The sequence below is a fragment of the Hemicordylus capensis genome, chromosome 4 (genome assembly GCF_027244095.1).
Source record: "Hemicordylus capensis ecotype Gifberg chromosome 4, rHemCap1.1.pri, whole genome shotgun sequence".
NCBI lineage: Eukaryota > Metazoa > Chordata > Lepidosauria > Squamata > Cordylidae > Hemicordylus > Hemicordylus capensis.
The window spans coordinates 44,073,187-44,097,794 of record NC_069660.1 but is presented as its reverse complement, the minus strand read 5'-3'; the positions used below and the strand labels follow the sequence as shown (position 1 = coordinate 44,097,794).

Genomic DNA, 24,608 nt, shown 5'->3' with positions numbered 1-24,608 from the left:
GACTATGGCCCTCTCTGGGGACTGTGTTCGAGAACCCCTGTATTTCAGGCTAGGTTTGAGGATGTTTTCTCAGTTGAGTAATCTAGTTAATAGAAGAGTAAACATTTCTGGAGAAATGGAAAGCATTGACTGTCCTGAAGTTTACAATTTATCTGCAATTTTATGCGGATTTTAAAAAAATCCACATTAAACAGTCTTTACCGCACATGGCCTTGGGGATGCTATTATATGCAACCCTAACCCTAACCCTGTAATGTATTTTATTTATCTTATTATTTATTTATTTATTTATTTATTTATCTTATTTATATATTATTTCTCTGTGTAAACCACCCTGAGCCATTTTTGGAAGGGCGGTATAGAAATCAAATTAATAATAATAATAATAATAATAATAATAATAATAATAATAGTGTGTAGTTAAGGCCTACAGTTTTGATCAATAGTAACTGTGCGTCAACAGAACATGTGTCACATTTTGCTGCCACTGCTAGTTTCATTGAATTTCATGAAAGTAGACAGTTTAACACTATATGTAATATATAAATACATTACCAACCTTTTCTCTACTATCCAGGCTATGCCTTCCCAACCCACAATCCAGCACAGAATGAGGCAGACATATAAGCCACTGGTTTTAATAAAACTGGAGGCTGCAGTTCCATGAGAATCAGGTCTCATTTAACGGGGTGAGACTTACTTCCAAGTAAGCATGCTGAAGATGTGCATCACTATGCACAAGGGGCCTGCGTCATATTTCCATTTTAAGAATAGTTTGAACTGTCCTGTTGATTTATGCTTATGAAAACAAAATTTAAAATTCTCCAAAGAATCTTCAAAAGCCTTTCAGTATTGCTTGTCTTTCCTGGATCACAGCCTACCTTACCCTTGCAAAGATTTGTAACTGGAAGGGGAAATCCAGAACTTAGACAACCTGTAAGAATGTCTACAGCTCATTTCTGAAAAGGTGGGAGGCTTAAACATTCACGCTGGCAAGAAAACCCGCAAATCAACTGGAAGCTGTGCAAGATTATTAGCCTGCCTTCTTCCTGGTTTTTATAAAGAAAACCTTGCTTTTGTCACTGGTCCTTGATCAGCAAAAGACGCTACTAGTAAAAGAAACATTTTTGTTTTGTTTTGGGGTGGGTTTCCCCCCCTTTTTTCTCTTTCAATGAAACTTCCCCGTAATTAAAGCTTTGGAATAGAAGTTGCTCTGTTTGCAGCAACTTTGCAAGTTTCACCCTTTTTCTGGGAGGTGAAATTTGGTGTTTGTTTGGCCTGGCTAGTACCACCCACCTTCCGCCTGTGCCCCCTCCCCCACATTTCAAATCTCTTGGGGAGGGGGAGGAGAGTCAAGCCCTTCTTAAACTGCCTGCCCCAGCCCTGCACCCCGGTGCGTGCGTGGGGCTGAGCAGTCACTGGAAGAGGGGATCTGACGTCAACCCACAGAGGTAGTTTCCAGCCGGAGCTGTCAGACCGTATGTCAGGTTAGGCATTAAAGGCACGTTTAACAGCCCCCAGACCCCTCCTCTTGAGCGGCCTCCGCACACAAAGAGAGGTGTCCATCTCCTCGTCTAGCGAGGCTCCAGCATCAGCTGCAAAGGCTGCCTTCTGCCAAGAGCTGGATCGAAACGCTGCCGGGAGCGGAGCCAGGAGGTGGAAGGGGGTGGGAGACACCACAAGGAAGAAAATGAAACCGACGAGGAAAAGTAAGTCTCGAAAGTTGCTCGGGTTCCCGACCGAGCGCCCGCCCCGCTTGCTCGAGTAAAACTTCTGTTTTTGTTCCTTTGCAAAGTGTGTGGAGGAGGGCTTGGAGACGGCCAGCACTTGTAGGCGCTTGGATTGCAAAGGGGAAGAGTTTCGTGTGCTTGTGGGCGTAGAGAATGGAGCACCCGCGTGGAGACCGGCTCTGTCTCCGTGTTTGGTCTCGTGTGCGAGTGTGTCTGCTCGGGGCTTGCAAAACTCCGGGACTCTCTGCAAAAGTCCCGAAAAAGCAAAAGCACGAGGGAGGCTGGGGGGCGGGGGGGGATTGCCTTCCAAACACTCAGCTATGCTGAGGGAGAGAGTGCAAGGGAGGGAGAGCGAGCGAGCGAGCGAGCAGGGCAGAGAATCTTTTGTTCGGGCGCATTTATTGCAACACTGCAGGAGGAAAAGCAAAGCAGCTCCAACTTCTTGCCTGCTTTTCTGAATGGTAGATCCTCTTTCCCACCCAACCCCCAAATTGCATTAAAAAGCAAGAAAACTCCCAAGGTCTCCCTTTTTCTTCCTCCGCCTTCCTTTCCCGTCTACTTTTGCATGTTTTTCGTCTCCCTTGATCCCAAAATGGCAACTTTCCCAATTTTCTCTTTTGCAAACTCCTCCCCCTCCCCATCTGTGTTTCGACCCCCCTAAACTCAAGGTTTTTCATTCGACGAATGTTCAGAGACTTTTTTCCCTTTTGCTGATTTTTGCAGAGCTTTTAAAATGACAGCTTGAGGGGGCGTGGGGGGGCGGCAGCGATGTGTTTGGAGCAAAACCGGGGTAACGCGTGGGGGGGGGGCGCAAGTTCCTGTTTCTTTTGGAACAAAGAGAACTCTGTCTAGGCATCTGTCACTCAGGGAAAGAGACAGAGAGAAACTTTCTGTGTGCCCCTCTCCGCTTCCGATTGCTTTCTATTCGTGGGTGCCGGGGGACCCCTTTTTTCTTGGGGTGGGGGGCAGCTAAAGCCTTGCCCTTGACCACCCCATGGAAAGGATTCAGAGGAGATTGTGGGGCAAGAGCGGCGATGTAACAGGCAGAAAACATGGAGTCCTGGTTTGTGTTGTGTTTGCAGTGAGAGGAACAGGGATTTAAAGAAAGGGATGGGGGTTGAACTGAGGTTATCTTTCCTCTCCACCTTACTTTCTTTCCCTTGAAATTCCATAACTGAGCTCATGCTCAAACCAATGCTGATGTGAGAAATCCGTGGGTTTGTTTAAAAAAAAATATTTTTTTTTTTTTTGGTCTGCTTCTTACTAAGTAGCAAACTTCTGACACGTGATTTGTCTCTCTGGAATTCAAACGGAAGAAAATTGAATCTTTGATCTCTGCTTTTTTCTTTTCTTTTTCCGCCCTTATTTGGATCTGTTTTCAGTGGTATCCTCTTTGTGTAGGAATGGGCACGGCGAATGCCTCTTGTTGCTTTTCTAATTTCCTCTTGCTAGCTTTTCAGGGGTTTTGTTTTGGTTTTTGTGTGTGTGTATGTGTGTTTTAAGTGGGCGGATTGGGGCAAACACAGACGGCCAAAAACGTGCTTTCATCCCTAATCTCCTTCCTGTATTGTTTGCATTTTTAAATTTTACTTTAACTTTTTAAAAACTTTTTTTTTTGGCCCTGCCCTGGGCTGGATTGTGGTGTTCCCATGTGCAGCTGGTGGTTAAGAGTAGCTCGCGCGGCCAGGAGGAAACGGCAGCAAAAAAGAGCACCTCCTCCATCTCTGATGAGTTACAGACTTGAAACAGAACAGAGAATGCCTCCCTCACGTAGCCAGCAGCTCCCCCTGAGCCTGTGCAAGCAGCAAGGCGAGGATCCATTTGCTTTAAAAAAAAAAAAAATAGCGCACAAAGTCTTGCCATTTTCTCTTGTTCTTGGGAGGAGAGAGACAGGCTTGCATTTCAATGGACTTGAATTTGCCTGGGGTGTGTGTGTGCGCGCACACGCACGCTTGCTTGCTGGGGGTGGATCCCAACGTGTTGATCTTTGAAAACCTTGCTCCAAACAAACTCAACCACATGTCTGGAAAAGGGCAGTGAGCTAACCTTAAGCAAACTGAAAGTCTGTCTGACTGATTTTGCTCACCAGTTTTGTATATAGGTTGACTCTCTCTCTCTCTCTCTCTCTCTCTCTCTCTCTCTCTCTCTCTGTCCCTCTGTTGTTGGTTGTTGTTGTTTTTTAAGGCTGGAGAAAAGCTTGCCTGTACATACAGTGGTCAATGCTAAGGAAAGAAAAGAATGCCCTGGGAAGGCTTAGCACCCCTAAAATGAAAATACACTCTTAATTTCTTAGCATTTTGCAGAATACATGTTCAAAATGACTTTGAACTTTTCTTTGAGTCATTCAATCAAACATTTTGATTGAATCAAAAACATTTTTATTGAATGCATTTTTATATTTAGGAAATGGCTCCAGCAGTGCCATGCTCTAAAACACAATTTTCAAGGACAGTTTCTTCATTTGGAAAGGGAGAGCCATAAAAGGGTTGCATTTTCAGAACATGGGGAAAATATTTAGAAGCTCCAGAACTTGCATGAAATAAATGAACCATATTTGGAAAAACGTCAAGCTGTACACATTTATTAACAAAGAGCTACAGCTTGAGTTTCTCCTTCTAAAGAGCTCTTCTGATGATGTAGTCTCGCTATGTAACACTGCATGTGTTAAGAGTTCACTGGACCTAGAGCATTGCTTCATTGTAGAGTTGGCTCAGCTGGAGAAAATGTTGGCTTTGGGCAGGATCCTTGAGTGACCAAGTGACCAGCTCTTGGCCTCTGTTACCCATATATAAAACTGGAATTCAAGTTCTCTGGTTTACAGTGGCGCTGAGTGAACCAGTTAAGAGTTCAGTCAGCTCTTTCTACTTGCTGTAATGATTGATGCAGTTCTTCTGTACTCACCCAATCTGTAACATAACCCATATGTGTTGTATGGTTTCCCACCTACCAGGCTTGAATCAGGACAGATCTGCCAGCAGTTCCACCATGTCGGATAGTGACATAGGGGAGGATGATGGGAATGTATCTCTGGACCTGTTGCAGGCTGGCAAGAGGAAGCGAAGGGGCAATCTGCCAAAGGAATCTGTGAAGATTCTCCGTGAGTGGCTACATGAGCACAGGTACAATGCGTATCCATCGGAACAAGAGAAGCTCAGCCTTTCTTTGCAGACAAACCTTTCTATTCTTCAGGTAAGAACCTCAGAGTAATTCTTTCCCAGCTGGTTTTCCTATGACCAGTTTCCTCTGTAACAGGGATTCCTATATGTTGACTACAACTCCCATCATTCCTAGAAAGGGCCTTTGGTTGGGGATGATGAGCGTTGTAGTTGACATTGCCTGAGAATCCTTTCTTGTGACTGGGTTATAAAATAACAATTTTTTCTTAGGAGCAACTAAAATGTCAAAATTGTGAGCAAGCAGTCAAGTTCCCTAGGTCTCTTCTTCAAGCTGTTTTGTTCTGCTGTGTGTGTGTGGGCAGGGGGGTGGGGGGAGAAGCTAAGCATAATGGGAAAGCCCCAAAGCCTTGTATTTTAATGGGGGGGGGGAGACTTACATGTTGTCCAGCCACTAGGTAATACTGCCCAATTTTTGTTTTGATCAATTTACCTAGTGTGCCACCAACTAACACACAATAGCTGTGTTAGAATAAAGACTGCCACACTTTGCTTTAGCTCTCTGCCTTGCAAGGAGCCTGTGTGTCGCTGGAGGCAGTTCTAAGTAATTGCTGGCCTTTGGAAATATAAGTTCAGTTCTACTGACTGCTCTTTGGCTCAGTAGCCTTTGGTGCCATCCAAGATTTGTTTTGCACTCAGTGTGGTCTAACCTAATTAACAGTAATCCTATGAGGCGAGTCTCACGATTAGTGAGACTCCGGGAAGGGGTTTGTGGGGAGAGAATCTCTATGTGTGTTTACTTAGAAGTAAGACCCACTGAACATAGTGGAGCATACTCCCAGATAAACGTGCATAGTACTGCAACCTTAGTCTGCTAAACTCCTGCTGCAGTCCATCTTGAGACGACTTTAAAATAAATAAATAAACTGCCTTGAGACTTTACAGTAAGGTGGGGTATAAATCCATTAATCAAAACTGAAAGCTTGGGGTTTTCTTCCCCTGCCACCATTAAGTTTTGATTAACGGATTTATACCTCTGTTCTTTTGCTGTCTTTTCTTTAAAAAAATAAAACAAAAACTTAGTCTGAAAACAGTTCTGGGATTCCTGAATGGTTGCTTGCTACTGGACTTTGTGATATTTTAGCTGACCCTTATAAAGTTATTGGCAGTATAGCAAGGGTTCAAGTCTTGCCTCTCTTTTGCCAGCATTTGAATTGGAGGGTTCTCATTTGTTTGTTCAACCGGAACCTTGACAGAAGTGTTCAGTAGGGATGTGCACGGACCGGCTCAGCGTTGTATTCCTATTCCTAGAATGCCGAACCAGTTCGGAAACCCCGCCTTCGAACGTGTGTGTGTCACTTTAATGCATGGAGAGGGTGCCCTTACCTCCCTGCTGTGCTTATCCCTCCATTGTGCCCCTGGTGGCGCAGTGGTAAAACTGCCGCCCTGTAACCAGAAGGTTACAAGTTCGATCCTGACCAGGGGCTCAAGGTTGACTCAGCCTTCCATCCTTCCGAGGTCGGTAAAATGAGTACCCAGAATGTTGGGGGCAATATGCTAAATCATTGTAAACCGCTTAGAGAGCTCCGGCTATAGAGCGGTATATAAATGTAAGTGCTATTGCTATTGCTGCTTCAAAAAATGCTGGCGGGCGGGGGGGGGGAGGCAGCTAAATACCCTCTTGCCATCCCGGTCAGCATAAAACCGGAAGTAGCGGGTGGGCTGCCCCACACCAGTGGTTTTTGAAGCAGCACCAGAGGAGGAATCATGGTGGGGAAGATAATAGCACCCTCCCTGCACCTTAAAGTGACCCCCCCGGTTCTGTGCACACCCCTAGTGTTCAAAGCCTTTTAACATCACAGTAAGTTAAGTCTCCCTTCATTTCTGTGGTACAGCTCAGTCATCTTTAATTTGTTTGCAGAGGTTAGTTGAAATGTAGGGCTTAAAGTAGCACTACTGTGCTATATTGAAATATGTAAATATTCAATTCAAAATAACTTCTGCAAACTTGGTGCATTAGAATAAGTGTCATGGAATACATAACTCAGGGGTGGGCAACCTGAGGCTGTTGGCCATAAACTCCCATTATCCCCAGCCACATTTTATTGCAGCTGGGGATGATGGGAGTTGTAGTCCAACAACAACTGGAGAGCCATAAGTTGGCCACCCTTGGCATAGCTCTGCAATCGGTGCATACAGTGAATTTGGCTGATGGGTCAGGAGGTGCAGCCATCCCTTTCCTAGTTTAGTTTTTGTGTGTGTGGTGTACAATTCTAAGCACACATCACTGGGAGTGGGAAGCAACTGAAATATGTTGGGCTTCACTTGCAAGTAATGAGTTTAGGCTCAGGATACTAAAGTACTTAAAAGTTTCACAGTGTCCTTCAGCTGTAATTGTGCCTCTGGTGAGATGAACGCTAATCTTGGGTGAATCAGATTGGTAGTTAAGTGTGGAGGAGTATGCATTTACAAAACCAATATTCAGTAAAGTTCAACAACAGGTAGTACTTATGGATCCATTCCTTGATTTAGCCAGGATTCCAGAAGATTCTGGTTGTAGATTCTGGTTGTCCATTCCTGTTTGGACACGTAGGGAAAAGGGTATTTTGGAGTGTGACCTGGCTATATTCATGTCTGGAATTGGAAATGTCGGGGAGTTTTAATCTGTATTTGCTTGTTAAATCTCTGAACATATGAAGCTGCATTATACTTGAGGGGAGGCCACTGGTCCATCTGTGATCTACACTGAATGGCAGTGGCTCTCCAAGGTTTCATGCAGGAGTCTTTCGCAGACCCCTCTGGAGTTGCCAGGGATTAGGAACATAGGAAGCTGCCATATACTGAGTCAGACCATTGGTCCATCTGACTCAGTATTGTCTGCACAGACTGGCAGCGGCTTCTCCAGGGTTGCAGGCAGGAATCTCTCTCAGCCCTATTTTGGAGATGCCAGGGAGGGAACTTGGAACCTAGATGTTCTTCCCCAGAGCGGCTCCATCCCTTAAGAGGAATATCTTACAGTGCTCACACTTCTAGTCTCCCTTTCATATGTAGCCAGGGTGGACCCTGTTAGCTAAAGGGACAAGTCATGCTTGCTACCACAAGACCAGCTCTCCTCCCAGATTGAACCTGGGCCTTCCACATGGAAAGAATGTACTCTACCACTGAGCTATGTTCTCCCCCTCCCTTAAAAAAAAAAAAAGACTGGGATGTTTTGCATGCAGAAAGTCCCAGGTTCAATTCCTGCCTTTTCTAGGCAAGAATGAGGGTGGAGAGAAATCCTGCCTGAAGAACCACTGCCGGTCAGTGTAGACCGGGGGGTGCATAACTTAGTTTTTAATACCACCTCACCTTGATGGCTCTCGACAGCTCACATAAATAAAGCAGATAAAAACAAAATAAATAACCCATTACAAACTATTGAAATTAAGTTCCAGGACGTTTAAAAATCACTAAAGGCCAAGCTAAAAAGATATCCTTTTAGGGCTCTTTTGGAGGCTGGTAAAGATTTTAAGCCTCTATCTCTAGGGAGCCTGTTCCACAGCCCAGGAGCAGCTATAGAGAAGACCCGACCTTGAGTTGCTGGTGGCAGCCAGAGATGGCCCTCCCTCCATGACCTTAATGTGCAGTGGGGATCATGCTGAAGAAGGTGCTTGCTCTCCCAGGTTACCCAGTCTCAGGCCAGGGCTTTGAAATAATGACCAGCACGTCGCATTTTGCCTGGAAACATATTGGCAGCCAGTGCAATTATTTTAAAATGGGCATACTATGGTCTTCCCGAGGAAACCTTGAAGACCAACCTGGCTGCCGCATTTTTAACTAACAGAAGTTTCCAAACTACATACAGAGGCAGCCCCACGTAGAGCACATTGCAGTAATCAAGCCAAGACAGTTTTGAGATCATTATTTTCAAGGAACAGATGCAGATAGAAAGCGCTGCTAGCCATAGCCTCGGCCTGAGACACTTTGGCCTTCTAGCTGTTGGACCACAACTCCCATCATCCTTTGCCACAGTGGCCAGTAGTCAGGGATGAAGGGAGCTCTAGTCCAACAACAGCTGGAGGGCCAAAGTTCTGCACCCTTGTGTAGATAATACTGAGCTAGATGGTAGGGATGTGGACAAACCAGTTTGGAGGCCCTTTTACAGGCCTCCGAACCGGGTCGATGGCCGGTTCGAAGGTGGGGGGGGGGATAGCTTTAAGGATGGGGGAGGGTGCACTCTGCCCCCCGCAGCTGCGTTTCCCCCTCTGGTACTTTGTAAAAATAGTCCAGTGGGGCAGCAAGGTGGTACTTGATCTGCCAACATTGATCTGCCAACCGGAAGTGCCTGGCACATGTGCGCATGCACGCTTGTTGGCCATTTGCATGGAGACACTGATCCTGGCTGCAAGACAGTATAGTGCAACCCCTGTTTTTGGAGGAGTGCTGGGGGGGTTGCTGGCAGGTAGGCAGCACCTTCCCTGCCCCTTAAAGCGCCCCCCCATCCTCCTAGGAGTGCACAGAACCGGTTCTGTGCACATCCCTTCTAGACAGGCTGCTTTGAATCATGTTGAGTTGGAAGTCCCACTGACTATCCCCATGTGGAAGCTGTGTTAAGGGGGCAAACCTACCCTTTTTTTTTTGAGTGGCTATTGGCATTGCTATCTATGCTTTCTCTTTCAAAAATCTGTTTAAGAAAATTCATGGTATGAATGATTTTTAGGATGGTAGGATATGGGGCTAAACAAATAGATGGGTCCACTTAAGGGAAGAACACAAAGTTCTCCCCCAAAGGTGTTTCCTCTCTTCCCTAATTGTTGAATAATTGAGTTCTTTTATGTGTGTTTGTGGTTGTGCTAGAGGGGAGGGAGGGAGAGGAAGGAAGGTAGTTAGAAATAAAGGGAGAATTCAGTTATCAAATTCAACCCAGATGCAAGCAATTTTAACAGATGCATGTAGTAACACCCACTCAACACCTGATGTGGATTTAGCTGCTTCCATTTGCATAGAAGAGTTGCAGCTGAGGTTTTGTGTCTTCCTCTAGATGTGGCATTGGATTTTTGGCGATAGTGTGCCTCCTCATGGAGTTACTCTTGTCTATGTACTACAACTTTCCTAGAAATCAAAGACCCTTTCAAGGTTTTCCTAAGCACTTGGCATTTGAAGGATTGACCAAGATCTTAAAAAAAACCCCTAAACATCCAGTATCATAGTAGTTTCAATCTAGTCAGCTTTGTATGGTTAGGGTAGATGCAAGAGCTTGGGGAAGCATGGGCATGTAAAAGAAGCCAGCTGTGGGTTCTCCCTGCCCTGATTCATGCCTGGCTACAGTGTTTCTTTCTGGACCCGGCAGAAAAATGCATCTGCTTAAAACAAAAGAAGAAGAAACTGCTGGCCCTGTGCAGAACTAAACTACAAATTCCTCTGTGCTAACATCAGATTGTTAGGTGCCCATAGGCAGGTATCTGATGCACATACACTCCCAGGCCCTGCTTTTGGGCATAAATCTTGCCCCATTGTGGGTAAACATGGGCCTCTTCCAGGTTGTGATACCAGCACTTGCTTTCTATTGGCTGGTACCTGAGGAGAAAAGAGTGTCTGGTTTCTGTACCTCTGCTAGATGGAGGTTTCCCCCTACATGCAACCTCTCTGAGATGCCTGCTCTTTCAGTAGCCTGGGTCAGCAGGTTTTTGTCAATTTTCGTGGCTGTTATGCTAGCTTAGAAACAGAGTAAGCCAGGGTTTCTTAACCTTGGGCCCCCGGATGTTGGACTACAACTCCCAGAATACTCAGACATGGCCTTTGTGGCTGGGGATTCTGGGAGTTGTAGTCCAACAACATCTGGGGGCCCAAGGTTAAGAAACCTGGGAGTAGGCTATCACTTGTGTGCTGCCTCCATACAGCTTGCCTAAGTCCAAGCCCATGTTGCTTTCTGTGATAGAACCAGGAAGACCAGAGTTCAGATTCCTGCTCAGCCATGAAACACTGGGTGGCTTTGGGCCAATTACTTACCTGCCAGCCTAACCTACATCACAGGGAGATTGTGAGTTTAAACATAACCATGTACTCTCCTCTGGGCTCCTTGGAGGAAAAGTGGGTTATATAAATGTAAAAATAAGTAAATATCTGATCTCCCAAAGTTTGTGGATGGATGCCATACAAAATTGACTTAATCGCCTTCCAGCTTACCCCTCAAATGTTTGTGCTGGACAGGCTGCTTTTTAACAGTGTTGACTCAGAAACCCCATTGATGTCAATGGGGTAAACTCCTCCCACCCCCACCCTGGGTGAGGATGCTCAGGATTGCTATCTTGATGTTGGGAACACATTTCATGATCTGTATCTGTGTAGCTCAAAACATCCATATCTGAACACACTATAGAGCTCCACTTGTTAACTTGCTTTGTTGGTGTCTCCTAAGGCTGAATGAAAACAAAGCTGCATTTCTACTTGGGAGGGAGCAAAGAGAAAGGGAAAGAAATCCAAAGAATGTTGTGGTGGAATATCTCTGATCACTGCTACTTAGTCTTGTGAAAAGTAAGAAGTGCTTTTCAGAGCTGACTGCTGGTGATCAGTGTCTTCTTTGGGGTCTGTCTCGTTCCACAGTACACAGCTTTCCCTCTTATAACTGGGGTCACTTGGGAAGGTGCCTGTCTTTTGTTGAATAGCCAGCAACATTCCTTGTAGAGTTCTGAGCTGCTTTGGGGAGTTCTCATCTCTATACTGACCAGCTCTGGCCTTTATTTGCAATCTGACTGCACAAGAATGCACCGTCTGTTCTGCTTGGGTTGCTGTGAGCACAAATATTCTGATAACAAGTTACAGCTCTTGCTTGTAGGCAGAGGAAGAATTGGCCTGTTGGAGACCATTGTGATATTCAAGGTCACGGCTTAAAAAACAACAACACAACAACTTAAAAGCAACATACCATTAATTACTCTTCTCCCTCCTCCACCACCACTGCACCCACCTACCGTAGACCTGTGCATAGATGAGACCTAACTTCTAAAATTGGCTGTGAAAATTCTGCATGACAATGGCTGCTGAATCATCACGACGGTTTCCAGCAGAGTTTAGGTACTGCAGGGGGAAATGCCTTGGGTGTTCTTCTGGACACAAACTGTGAAAAGGGTACAGTTCATTTAGCCTGCAGTCTCTCAGTCTGTCTTTTCTTTATTCTTACATTTGTATCCCACTCTTCCTCTGAGGAGCCCACAGTAGTATACATGGTTATGTCTATCCTCACAACAACCCTGTGAAGTAGTTTAGACTGAAATGCAAGTGACTGGGCCAGAGTCACCCTGTGAGTTCCATGGCTGAATGGGGATTTGAACTAGGGTCTCCTTGGTCCTAGTCCAACACTCTAACCACCACGACACCACACTGGCTCTCCACATCGCAGCGGATGGTATTTGAAATTAGCACATCAGTACAGCACTGCTGCTGCTGATGTGGGAACTCCCTACTCTGTCCATCCCGAATGGCCTGCTTGAAATGGAGCTAGAATGGGTTCCATACATGGGGAAATTGGTCACTGCACGGTGTGAATTGGCCCTTGGCCTTTTGCTTAACGATTTGTGAAAGAAGATTAAACAGTATTGCTGATTCTCCCTTTGCTGTGGAAGATGTCTGCAGATGACCTCATGAACAGACTCTTCCTGCAATCTCAGAAGAGCCCAGACAATACAGAGCTGGCTTAAGAGGCTGAATTTCTCTCCCTCCATACTTGAGATCAAAAGGAATAAGGCCCACTAGATTATTCTGAGTGGCTTGACTTTCATACCTCTGAGTAAACTGCCTGCTATTTTCTCTAAGGCTGCTGGATAAATCCTTAATATTAGGCTTTGGATCAGTTACTGTCATGCAAGATAGGGGAGTTGATAGTTGAATTGCTTCCTCCAGCCCCAGCCTAACTTTGGAAATCAATTATACCTTATCATTCAGGCAAAACAAGAATTATGTTCTCCCCTTCCCATTCTTTTTATTTCCTGGTAGCTTGTAACAGCTTATGGCAGGCAGAAATTAGTGCTGTGAGGCTTTCCCCTTTGAGCTTCATAGCAGGAAAGCAACTTCTGCATTTCGCACAAGTTAACTTGGACACAGTATCCTTGCCACAAAGACGTTCACAGCCTTAGTGAAGGAAAGGAAGTTCCGCCCCGTCACATCACTTATCTGCTCTCTCTGCCACTCACACTTACAATGGGGCTTGTCTGAAGAGGCCTACCCTGCAAGCGTGAGCAGCGGGGTGTTTGCTATTGGTTGACACAGAGGGGGCGGGACTTCCTTCACACTGCAAAAGTGTGATGCTTTTACAACATCTGAAGAGGGCTAAAGATGTCACCTTGTTTGCTGGGCCCCAAATGGACAAACTTACATTCTTATAGCTTGCTTGTACTAGACCTCGCGGTGTAAGTTTCCGCACACTGGAAACGCCAACAAAAGGCAGCCTTCTCCATTGTAAGAGAATGGGTAAACAGTGAAATGTTTGGTGGTGGAGATATGTATATATGGGATTCCTTGTTAAATGAAGGGGCCTTAGAGTTCAAACCATGGCTAGTGTAAGATTTACTTGTCAATGGAGGTTGTGTGTGTATGTAATAAGAATAATTTAAATAAGAAATGTGCAGTATGGCAATGCCCTGAGTCCCAACTTCACACAACCTATAGTGAGGCTCTTCACATGATCACACTAACCCAGGTTAGAGGCAGGCAAGCCAGGGTTAGCATCTTGTGTGGACCAGAGCCAAGTGTCCAAGTGCAATCTTTCTTCTGTCCCTCAGTTTTAACCCAGGTTAGTGCACAGTGGGCAGTCTAGTACCTGGGTTTGTTGACTAAGTGTCTCCTTTTCACTTCATTTTGATGTCCCAGGAGCCTGCTGCCATGTGTTTTACTGAGTGTTACGACTGGAAGTACTATGAGTTGTGAATGTGCCACTTGGCACAGACTTCTCTCTGATCCTTGGCTTGAATGGGACTTGCCCTGCCTTCCCCCACCATAGCCAATCAGAGCACTGCTGTGATGTGATGAGGTTTCCCTCTTCTGACCACATGGTGCATTGTAGGGCGTTCTCCAGAGTCTCAGAGGCCTCCCTGCCTCTGAACTCACCTCTGCGGCGGTTGTCTGGGTGCGGGGGTTGCAGAGCCCAGTGGAGGCTCTGGTCATCTGTCTGTCACCACCCTAACCTGAGTTAGGCCCCTTGCAAGTCCCAGTGGTCATGTGCAAAGGCCCAATGTGTTGTGTGAAAATGGTCTCGAGGTAGAGGCCTTCCTTCACATCCTGTCAGCACTGTTCCCTCTAAGGCGTGCTCATGTGTGTGCGCTCACAAGTTTTTTTATGTCCGCTCAGTTAGTTTTAGATCCTGCTCAGGTCAAATCAGGAAGGCCGCACTCTGAATGCATGTGCGCACATGCTGCCTTGATATTGCCGGCCAGAACAAAACTCAATCCGCACAGAGATGAGAATAATTAGAGGGACCACTGCCTGTCAGTGGAAATTACTTCCTATGTTCCTGCCTTATACTGAGTTGGACCATCGGCCCTTCTAGCTCAGCATTATCACTGACTGAAAGTGGCTCTCCAAGCTTTCAGGCAGGAATCTTTCTCATCCTAAAAACAGCCCTGCTGGATTAGGCTCAAGGTCCATCCAGTTCAGCATCCTGTTTCACACAGTGGCCCACCAGATGCCTCTGAGAAGCCCACAGGCCCTCTCTCTTGCTATTGCTCCCTGCAACTGGTATTTAGGGGCACCATGCCTCGGAGACTGAAGGTGGCCTATAGCCACCAGACTAGTAGCCATTGATAGACCTTTCCCCCATGAATTTGTCTAAGCCCCTTTTAAAGCCTTCCAAGCTGGTGGCCATCACCACATCCCATGGCAAGGAATTCCATAGATTAATTATGCACTGTGTGAAGAAGTACTTCCTTTTGTTGGTCCTAAATTTCCTGACCACCAGTTTCATGGGATGACCCCTGGTTCTAGGGTTGTGAGAGAGGGAGAAAAATTGCTCTCTGTTCACTCTCTCTACTCCATTCATTATTTTATACACCTCTATCACGTCTCTCCACAGTCACCTCTTTTTCCCAACTTAAAAAGCTCCAGATGCTGTAGCCTAGCTTCATAAGGAAGGTGTTCCAGGCCCCTGATCATCTTGGTTGCCCTCTTCTGTACCTTTTTCTAGTTCTACAATGTCCTCCTTGAGATACAGTGACCAGAACTGCATGCAGTACTCCAAATGTAGCCACACCAAAATTTGTATAAGGGTGTTATAATATTAGCATTTTTATTTTCAATCCCCTTCCTAATGATCCCTAGCATGGAATTAGCCTTTTTCGCAGCTGCCGTGCACTGAGTTGATACTTTCAACTAGCTGTCCACCACAACCCAAGATCTCTCTTCTGGTCAGTCACTGGCAACTCAGACCCATCAGTGTATATGTGAAGTCCCCCTGCCCCCCCCCCCCAATATGCCTCACTTTACACTTGCTTACATTGAACTGCATTTGCCATTTTGTTGCCCACTCTCCCAGTTTGGAGAGATCCTTTTTGGAGCTCCTCACAGTCTCTACCTGGAGATGCTAGGGATTGAACCTGGGACCTTCTGCCACTGCGCTGGGACCCCTCAGTGTCAAGGCTTTGGAATGCCAGAAAGTAGCAACTACCATTTTGGTAGTTGTGTCAAAACTCTGAAACTCCCTCCCTAGAGAGGCTTCTCTTTATTTCGGTCAGTGACCAGCATGAGGTTAAAACAAATGTAAAAGAGAAGACAATCAAACTTCTATTACAAACAATAACACCAAATAAATTTTAAAAAGTCCTCCTCAGCATAGATCAAGGTACTGAAAATACTACTAAAATAATTAAAAATAAAGGAGGCAGCAGTATTTCATACTTATGAGACTATTACACACATATCAAAACTCAACCAGTTGCCTTCTCGACTCCTAAATCTGAGAGGGGTTAAACAATTCAGGAGCTTGGAAAAGGATTGTCGTTAGATTTACTGATGATATACAGGTGATACCAGTACCTGCGTGCCCACCTGCAGCATAGAGAGGCTTATTTTGCTTCCTTCCTTGCTGGCTTTCCACAGTATTGTTACAACGTTTTTGGTAGGCTTTTATTCTGCAGGGAAACTGTGCATCTTATCGGTTTTTTAAAGTATTTTGACTGTTGTCATTTGTGTGTGTTGGATTATTTTACTAGGTTGCCTTGAGGAATCAATTGTGACAGAATTTGATTGATTGATTCATTGATTGATTGTTAAAATTTATATACTGCCTTTCATTAAAACAATCCCAAGGCTGTCGTCCCAGGAGACAGAAAGGGAGGATAGAAACAATTATGGAAAAGATAATTTGCCGCTAAATGTTTGGTGTGCTTTCAACCTCTGTAAAGGCTTCTGGATTTCAAAGGACATCTGCCACAGAGAGAAAGAAGTTGCAGAAGTTCAGGTTTTTAATTTTGGGGGGAGCATAACCAGGGTCAGTAATGTCCTTGCCAGAAAAAAAAACAACAACAACCATCTGTGTGCACTAAAAATTAAACTAGCAAATTGAAAATTACTTAGCATGTCACATTTCCTCAATTTTGATCTTTTAAAGAGAGTTTTGTTGCTCGTGAAGTAAAATATGGCCCTTGGATATGAAAACTTTGGAAATACTGTAAACCGTGTAGATAGACCCCCCCCCCACCACAATGCCATGCAGGTTGCACATTTTGTCATAAAGGGAGATGAAGCCCATACCTGTGATTGACCTCTCCCAGTGGTTTCATATAAATGTTAAACAGCATGGGGGATAGAGTAGAACCATGTGGCACCTCAAAGGCTAATGGCCAAGGACATCCCCCAGCACAACCACCTGGATATGGTTCTCCAGGCAGTTCCAGCCAAGAGAGCTGACCCAGAAGGATACCTTGGTAGATGGTATCAAAAAACACTGAAAGGCTTAGGAGAACCAACAGAATCTTGTTTTTCCTGAAGTTTTTCCTGAAGTGCCCCACCAGGGCACTTTCTGACCCAGCCACAGACTTGGAAGCCACACTGGAAAGGTTCTAAGTAATCAGTTTCATTGAGCTTGATGTGAGGAACTATCATTTCTGGTTTGATGACAGAGGCCAAGTCAGAATGGTGAACAGCTGACTGTCGGCATTCAGAAACATTCAGTTAACTAAGCTCTTCCTCTGTTCCATCCAAAATAGGAGGAGGGGTGGGTCCTGAACGAATTCCATTGTGGTGAAATGAACCAAGATTTGGTGATCATACATGTTGCTAATCCAGATCTTTTTAAATCTTTGTAAAATAAATTGGGGTTCTGCTTGATCTCTAAAACCAGCTCCATACATTAAAGTGTGTGTGTATCTTTATCTCTGTAGTGACCACTCTGAGGTAGTGTTTGGAACTAAAACAAGAGGGAGAATTATTGAATTTGTGGTAACACGTGTCCCCAGGGGGAATATTGTACAGAGCTGTTGATTTGCAAAAGATATGTCAGCCTGCTTGATTTATATTTCCATAATTGGTTTTTTTAAAGCGTGCATTCATTTCAGTTCAATCCTCAGAAAGAGAAAATTGCTCTACACCCTGGAAGAGTTAGCAAAACAAATTGTATAAATAGCAGCTGTGTTTCCAGAGTCTTGTAACGAGCTCCTCAGTGGCACTCCACTGTAACTCTTGCAGGCTTCTTTCAGAGCAGATCTGCAACTTTTCTAGCTGCAGAATGGCAAAGGAGGGTGTCCCTCTTCCTTTCCACTTCATAGGAACCAGTCCTGTGATTTGGTGCTTCAGAACTGTTCTGTGGTGATGCCTTTGTACCACACTGTTCTGGGCAGGAATGCAGTCCATCTAGGATGCTGTGAAAGGAACCTGGGGGTGGGGGGTACCCTTCCCCCTTGGGCAACATCCTTTGGCCTCGCAGATGCTTCTGTGCTGGCACAACTTTGAGGCAGCCTTGACTGCAAACAAAGGGCTATATGATGCTTTCAGGTGTCTTGGGTGGATTTCGGAATTGGGATTTTGTGTTATACCATCTGTTTCAAATAAATGGCAAAGGTTTTACAAAGAGTATTGTCTATACAGACTGGCAGCAGCTTCTCCAAGGTTGCAGGCTGAAGTCTCTCTCAGCCCTATCTTGGAGATGCCAGGGAGGAAACTTGGAATCTTCTGCATGCAAGTATACAGATGCTCTTTCCACAGCCGTCCCACCTCTGGAGGGGAATATCTTATAGTCAGTGTTCCCTCTAATAGGGATTCCCAGATATTGTTGATTAAAACCCCCATAATCCCCAGCCAAAGGCCATTGCAGCTGGGAATGCTGGGAGTTGTAGTCAACAACATCTGGGAATCGCTGCTAGAGGGAACACTGCTTACAGTGCTCACAGGTATAGTCTCCCATTCAAATTCAAATCAGGATGGACCCTGCTTAGCAAAGGGGACAATTTATGCTTGCTGTCACAAGACCATGTCACCTTAAGTGGCGTAGCGGGAAAATGCTTGATTAACAAACAGAAGGTTGCCGGTTTGAATCCCCGCTGGTGCTATATTGAGCAGCTGCGATATAGGAAAATGCTGAAAGGCATCATCTCATACTGCATGGGAGAAGGCAATGGTAAACCCCTCCTGTATTCTGCCAAAGAAAACCACAGGGCTCTGAGGGTGCCAGGAGTCAAAATCGACTTGACGGCACACTTTACCTTTACCACAAGACCAGCTCTCCTTCCACCTCATTTTAACCCACTACAGATGGTCTAGTTTCACAGTCACAAAAGCAGAATACATGGACTCTCAGACTTCCAACAAGCATGCCCCTTTCTCTCTCCTGCTGGCTTTCCTTTCCTTTGATGTGCTGGCGTCCCTTGTCAGTGGCTTTATTTAGAATGGTTACAGACTGCTTTTCAACAAATAAGTTTGGCACGGAGGGGCAAGTTTGAAATTTTTGTATGCCAACATTGTATCCTGCATGAAGAACCATGCCCTGTATGTGTGTCTGCTTGTCCGGCCTGGACACTTGCACTCCCACCTCATGGAGAGTCGGGGAGCTACCAATAAGTACCAGTCTGCATTCTAGGAAGCTTGCGACACTTAATATTGTCAACTTAATGCAACACCTTCAGTGTGTATAAAGAGAACCAAGCGGAGCCATTTGTATTGCCTACTGGTCTCCCCACTGTGCAATGAGGGGCACGAGCATGTACATCCTCTCCTTCTCCTGGTGCTCTCTTCCACCGTGTGTAACCAAGTGGTGGGAGTGGTTCGTTTGAACTGCCTCTCAGGCTTGACTTGAGTCCTGCTGTAATGTCGACTCGATATTTAAATGCAGCATGTCAAACATGCTAAATGGGATCTAAATCAATTTATGGCATGGGAAAATTATCTGGGACATTTCTAGAAAATGTTCTGATGATGGATCCTCTCACCCCCCCTTGGAAAACCCACATCACTGAATCAAGCTAAAGTTAGTCCTTTTTGAAAGCAGTGGCACTTGCTTTAGTTGTGATCAGCTTTCATTGGTTTCAAAATGATTTAGTCGTAACTAGCTTTAGCTGGATTGGGCCCCCTGCTTATAACAGGTTGGGGTTTTTGTGTGTTTATGTGCTCGTGTTTTCTCTCCCCCCCCCCCGCTTTCCTTTTAAAAAGGAAAAACAATTGTCCCAACAGTCTTGGTAGGACCTGAAATCAGTTTTGCATCCAGTACAATTCTTAAGCCTGCCCCACACCTTCTGCCTACAATGGGCCGTATCCTAGGAAGAGGTGGGGGAGGGGTGGAGTCCTGTGCTCCAACCTATCCTGCTATGCCTCCCCCAATCCACTTGAGGGCAAGGGGATCCTCCAGGGCAGGGTGTGGTAAGGGGGGTGGGCTCGGGGAAGGGGAGAATCTGCAAAAATCTCCCCATCCCCAATGCAAATAGAAGTGACTTTCTGTTTAAGAGACAACTGGGGCTTCAGCATCATGCCCTTCTTATTCGTATTATTCTTATTCTTATTTATTCAATTTCTATACCGCCCTTCCAAAAATGGCTCAGGGCAGTTTACACAGAGAAATAACAAACAAATAAGATGGCTCCCTGTCCCCAAAGGGCTCACAATCTCAAAAGAAACATGATACACCAGCAACAGTCACTAGAGATACTGTGCTGGGGGTGGACAGGGCCAGTTACTCTCCCCCTGCTAAAAAAAGAGAATCACCACGTTAAAAGGTGCCTCTTTGCCAAGTTAGCAGGAGGGCTGCTAACTGGATACATTGGAGCACAGAACTTCTCCCTTGTCCCCTCCCTATAATTTTGCTTAGCATCCTTTCTGTAAGTCCTGGAGCTCCAAAGCTTGCTTGGGACTTTATGACCTTTTGACTGATCCTAACAAAAGTATTTCCCTACTGCTATGTTTCAAGGGGTGAGTGTGTTTCTGGACCCAAGAGAAAAATGCTGTGCTTCAGATAAGTTAAGAACTCAGAGCTTTGGTAGGTAGGTTGTTGTCCAAGTAAGTTTTTCCATGCATAGCTATTTTCTGGCTAGATTGCCTATACAAAAGAAACATCCTACATACTTTCTATTCACTCCTGGACAGATCTGGCATGAAAGAAGGCATGTCAGGAATCTTGGAAGAAATCTTCTGTGCTTTACCCTGTGCTGGCTGGGCAGATCTCTGCATGTAAAACTTGGAAATAGAAATTCAGGTGACAAGTGAATAGCTGTATTCTCTTGGAGTAAAAGCAGGTGGCCAAATGAGGGGTGTATGTGGAGGGAGACGAGAGAAATGCTCCATTTTAGCTTTTTGATCTGTGGAAGGCACAGATGAACTTCACCATCTTAGACTCATGATGTTCAGCTGGTACTTCCAAAGTTACTTTTAGTAGGTCTTGCAAGTTTCTCTAATATATTTGATCTAGTTCCCAAAGTAGAAATAGCTTGCTGATACTTTTTTTTGGGGGGGGGGATGTTAAAATTAAACCTTGTGTTCTTGTCCATAGCAGGGTAATGGCGAACTCTGTGTTCATCACTGTTAGGGATGTGTTTGCCAGGTTTCCATTGTGGGGTGAAAGTGGGAGAACAAATGAATTTAGAAGAATTTGTCAAATAGTGACTTACTGTGGGAGGATGTATGGGTAATGAACAGCTTGGGTGGGTTGGGTTGGGTTTTGCCAAGGTGAGTGGGCAGGCAAAGAGAGTCTGACCATTCTCCTGTCTTCTCAAATTTCTGATCAGGTGTTGAAGCGTGGAGAGATTTTCCCTGGCGTGTGGCATAATCTCGTCACACTTCTATATCTGATCAGAAATCCAAGGAAATGGGGGAGGGGGAGTGTCAGCTTTTCCTTGCCCCTTGGCAGGGCAGTAGACGACCAGTCCAACCAAGTTGTTGGTTACTCTTATATACACATCCCAAGGTAAGTAGCTATTTGACAAGGTCACTTGGATTCACCCAGTGTCTATGGGCAATATTGGCAAAATATTGCTGACCTTGAGCTAATTGTTAATGGGAGTCAATAAAACAGATTGTATGAAGAAATGAGTTGTTAATGTGTGCTAAGAGGTCAGTGGTGCCTGTTCATGGTTTTGCCGAAACCGGATTTTGAATAAAAGAGAAAAATAGCACTAAGGAATGGAATGGAGAATAGTGTGTGAGAGACATAGCTGTCAGCGCTGAGAACTTGGCATTTATCTCCCTCCTCCCCGGTTCTTAATTATTTATACCTTTCCATTCCCAATCTCATTTGTTTCCCCAACTCTTCCCCCTGTGCAGTACACAGTCTTGGCTGGTGGCCGGAGCAGTACTAGTTAGTGCAGGCAATCTTTTCCACCTCTGCTTCTTGCTGCGGTCCCCTGAGGCCACCCGTCCTGCAGAAAGCCATTTCTGAGGGTTGCAGTACCCTCTGCAATGAAATGGGACAGGGCTGCACAACTTTGGCCCTCTTGCAGCTGTTGGCCTACAGCTCCCATCATCCCTGACCATTGGCCACTGTGGGTGGGGATGATGGGAGTTGTAGTTCAGAGGCAGCTGGAGGGCTGAAGTTGTGTGCAGCCCGGTTTGGGATGTGGTACCGATCTCTCTGTACGCAAAAGGTGTAATTGGCCTGGTTCCTGGGAATTCCCTCCCCCCTCTCTTTGCAGCCACCTCTCTGCATCCCACTCCATTATTGAAGGCCCCTCAGCCCTCGTAGCAGCTTTTGGGGGGCTGGCTGAGGGGGTCTGGGAAATGGCTTGCAATGGCTCGCTTGTGCTGGCACTGCACGGGATGTTTCCCTTTGGCCTTTGGTTCCATTTTACAGGATTAAAGAGGAGAGAAAATGAGCTGGCATCTGAGCTCCTTTCTCTGGGGCATCAGTAGAGTATTTCTCGCTGCTGCATTGCACACAAGTGTTTGTGGTGGTCTTACTGCATCTAACCAAGCCGTGTATGCTTTCCCCCCAGATCTGTAACTGGTTCATCAACGCCAGGCGCAGGCTTCTGCCCGACATGCTGCTCAAGGATGGCAAGGACCCCAACCAGTTCACCATTTCTCGCCGAGGTGCCAAAGCCAACGAGGTCGCGTTGTCCCGTGGTGCTGCCGCAAGTTCTGGGCTGTTGATGGTGCCTCCGGCAGCGGCTGCAGCCGCCGCCACTGCCTCAAAAGTCTTGTCTGTGTCTGTGTGCCCCCCCATGATCTGTAACGCTGCACAACCTCTGGCTAGCAGCTTGACTGTGGTGGCGAGCGAGCAGGAGCATCAGGCTGCATTCCAACAGGTTGGTCTGGAAACTCACTCCAAGCAACCACCGCTGAGTGCCCCTGGCAGCACTCTGGCTCTTCTGACCCGGGCGGATGCAGCCAGCCCCACCACGGGACTCTTCAACACACCACCTCCAACCCCCCCTGAGCTCTTTGGAGAGGACTTCAGCAGTTTCCAGATGCTGGTGGAAGTGGCCCTGCAGCAGGCCGCTCTGCAGCAGGCAACTGAGCTCGACGCACAGAGGCCGAATGGGCAGCTACCTCCATCGCTGCAGAGAGAGGCGCCAGCTCCTGCCCTCTCCAGAAGCGCCAAGTAGCCCGCTCCACCTGAGTCCCTCTCGGAGGCCTTCCTCTCTTTCTTCCAGGGTCCGTTTTCCGTTGGGCTCTGGGTGCTGAGGGGCCTCCGGCCAGATGTTTACTGCTGTGACAGGGCTTCCTCTCGGCCAGGAGCATGACCACGGAGGCCTGCCTTGCTTTGGCTCTGCGCTGCCACCTCATTTCAGAAGCAAGCCACCGGACCACACAGAAACACACCCTCCCCCTCAAGGAGCGGGGAATGTGTTTTGCTTTGGTAGGCATTACACTTTGGATCCGGCAAGCATCTTCCTTGTGGGGGCCGCAGGGGCCTGAATCACGCACATACTGCTCTTGAAAGGGCCAAGAGGTCTAACTTGCTCTGAGATAACTTTTGCTGGCTGAGGTTTTATTATTGTGACAGTCCTTGTTGTGGAGGGCTTGTGCAGAGTTTGTCCCCCCCCCCACATACACTTTCAAAGCCTGCAACTTCATGGAAGAGAACAGGAAAGAAGTCCAAGATGTAATGGAGCAGGTTCATCAAAAACAAGTACCTTCCCCCCGCCCCTGTAAGTTACTCCCCCCCATCTTCTGGTTTTTTTGGTGGGGGGGTTGGTGGGGGGATTTTTTTGTTTTGTGTGTAGTGTGGGTTTTTTGTGTGTGTTGGGTTTTTTTTTTACACTGTGGCATTTCTTAACATACTCTGTACAGTGTGAATGAGAGTGGCTGGTTCCCTTGCATCACACTCAGCGGGTGTTCCTGCGATGATCAGATTAACTGGAAACTTAAAATTTTGTGGCATTCTTCTTTCTACTGGAGTTAAAAAAAAAAAAATCCCACCACCCTGCAAAAACCACTGCCAGTAAATCTCTAGGGTGCTCTTGAGTGATTTTTTTCTTTTCTTTTCTTTCCCCTTTTGAAGATGCTGGCAGAAGTTGACTTGGATTTTATGATTACATTCATTATTGTGCCCAAGCTGCTGTTCCCTTTATTTCTCCTATGTGGTGTCTGGAAATGTGATAGTAGAATGGGATGCAGAGTATGCTGGGAGAATGTTGACCAAATGCAGCCGAGGGCATTTCAGAGGTGGGGAGGGAGAGGAAATGAAACACAATTGACTGTGAAGTTGCTTTAAATGCCCCCCTCCCTTTAAATAGTTCATACTGAGCACAGATCTTAATTCTGTGTGTCTTGCATAGGGCATTCTCTGGAAACCTTAAAGCATCTTTAGGGATGCACTGACCAAACTACCTATCCAACCGCATCTCAAGTTATTTTTTTGTATCCTTGCTTTCATCATGCTGAATGTAGTTGCTCCTTTGCTGATGGAGCAAGGGTGTCCTCTAGTGGCTGGGAAGGGAAATTGAACAGAGCAGGGTCTTCCATGGTGAATTGCAACCTCTCTTGCTGGCTGAAGCTATATATGACCCTGATATCGCACTAATCATGCAAGGAGGTATCTGCAGCCTTGATTAAATATTAGACCCGGCAAGAGTATGGAGGCCCATATCTGGGAGGGAGTCAGCCTCGGGCTTAGGGGGAGGGATATAGGGGTTGCATGTTGAATAGTTGCAACCATACATCTTTCATTGAGTTCTGCTACCTTTGGCACGAGTCCAGGAGCTTGCAAGATATGGAGTGCTCTGAACATCCACCTCTTTGAATAGTGCTGTTTCACTGTAAATGTAAGTTAAATAGTGATCTATATATATACACCTATATATCTATCTTGAGAAACACTAATTTTAGAGGGTGTTAGCCTAATTATTATGTTGCATGAATAGTAAAGATAAGCCCAGCA

General features: G+C 46.0%; 1 protein-coding gene across 4 annotated transcripts; it reads left to right on the top strand.

Moving 5' to 3' along the window:
* Positions 1-1,361: 1,361 nt before the first annotated feature.
* TGIF2 (TGFB induced factor homeobox 2) lies at positions 1,362-24,345 on the top strand. Of its 4 annotated transcripts, none has more exons than XM_053250381.1 (3): positions 1,362-1,709; positions 4,681-4,919; positions 22,219-24,345. In XM_053250381.1, the coding sequence occupies exons 1-3, from the start codon at positions 1,691-1,693 to the stop codon at positions 22,828-22,830; spliced, it is 870 nt and encodes a 289-aa protein (XP_053106356.1). In that variant the 5' UTR covers positions 1,362-1,690; the 3' UTR covers positions 22,831-24,345. The 4 variants fall into 4 exon arrangements, with proteins under 4 accessions (XP_053106356.1, XP_053106358.1, XP_053106355.1 ...); XM_053250383.1 differs by having other exon boundaries at positions 1,401-1,451; XM_053250380.1 differs by lacking the exon at positions 1,362-1,709 and adding an exon at positions 3,120-3,539.
* The last annotated feature ends 263 nt before the right edge of the window (positions 24,346-24,608 follow it).

What these genes read in the sequence shown, in the direction of transcription:
- TGIF2 (XM_053250380.1), top strand. Translation starts at nt 3,380, where the DNA reads ATGTGCAGCTGGTGGTTAAGAGTAGCTCGCGCGGCCAGGAGGAAACGG. An exon ending in GAGCCTGTGCAAGCAGCAAG is followed by an intron (nt 3,540 to 4,680) that starts GCGAGGATCCAT and finishes CCCACCTACCAG; the next exon opens with GCTTGAATCAGGACAGATCT. An exon ending in CAAACCTTTCTATTCTTCAG is followed by an intron (nt 4,920 to 22,218) that starts GTAAGAACCTCA and finishes CTTTCCCCCCAG; the next exon opens with ATCTGTAACTGGTTCATCAA.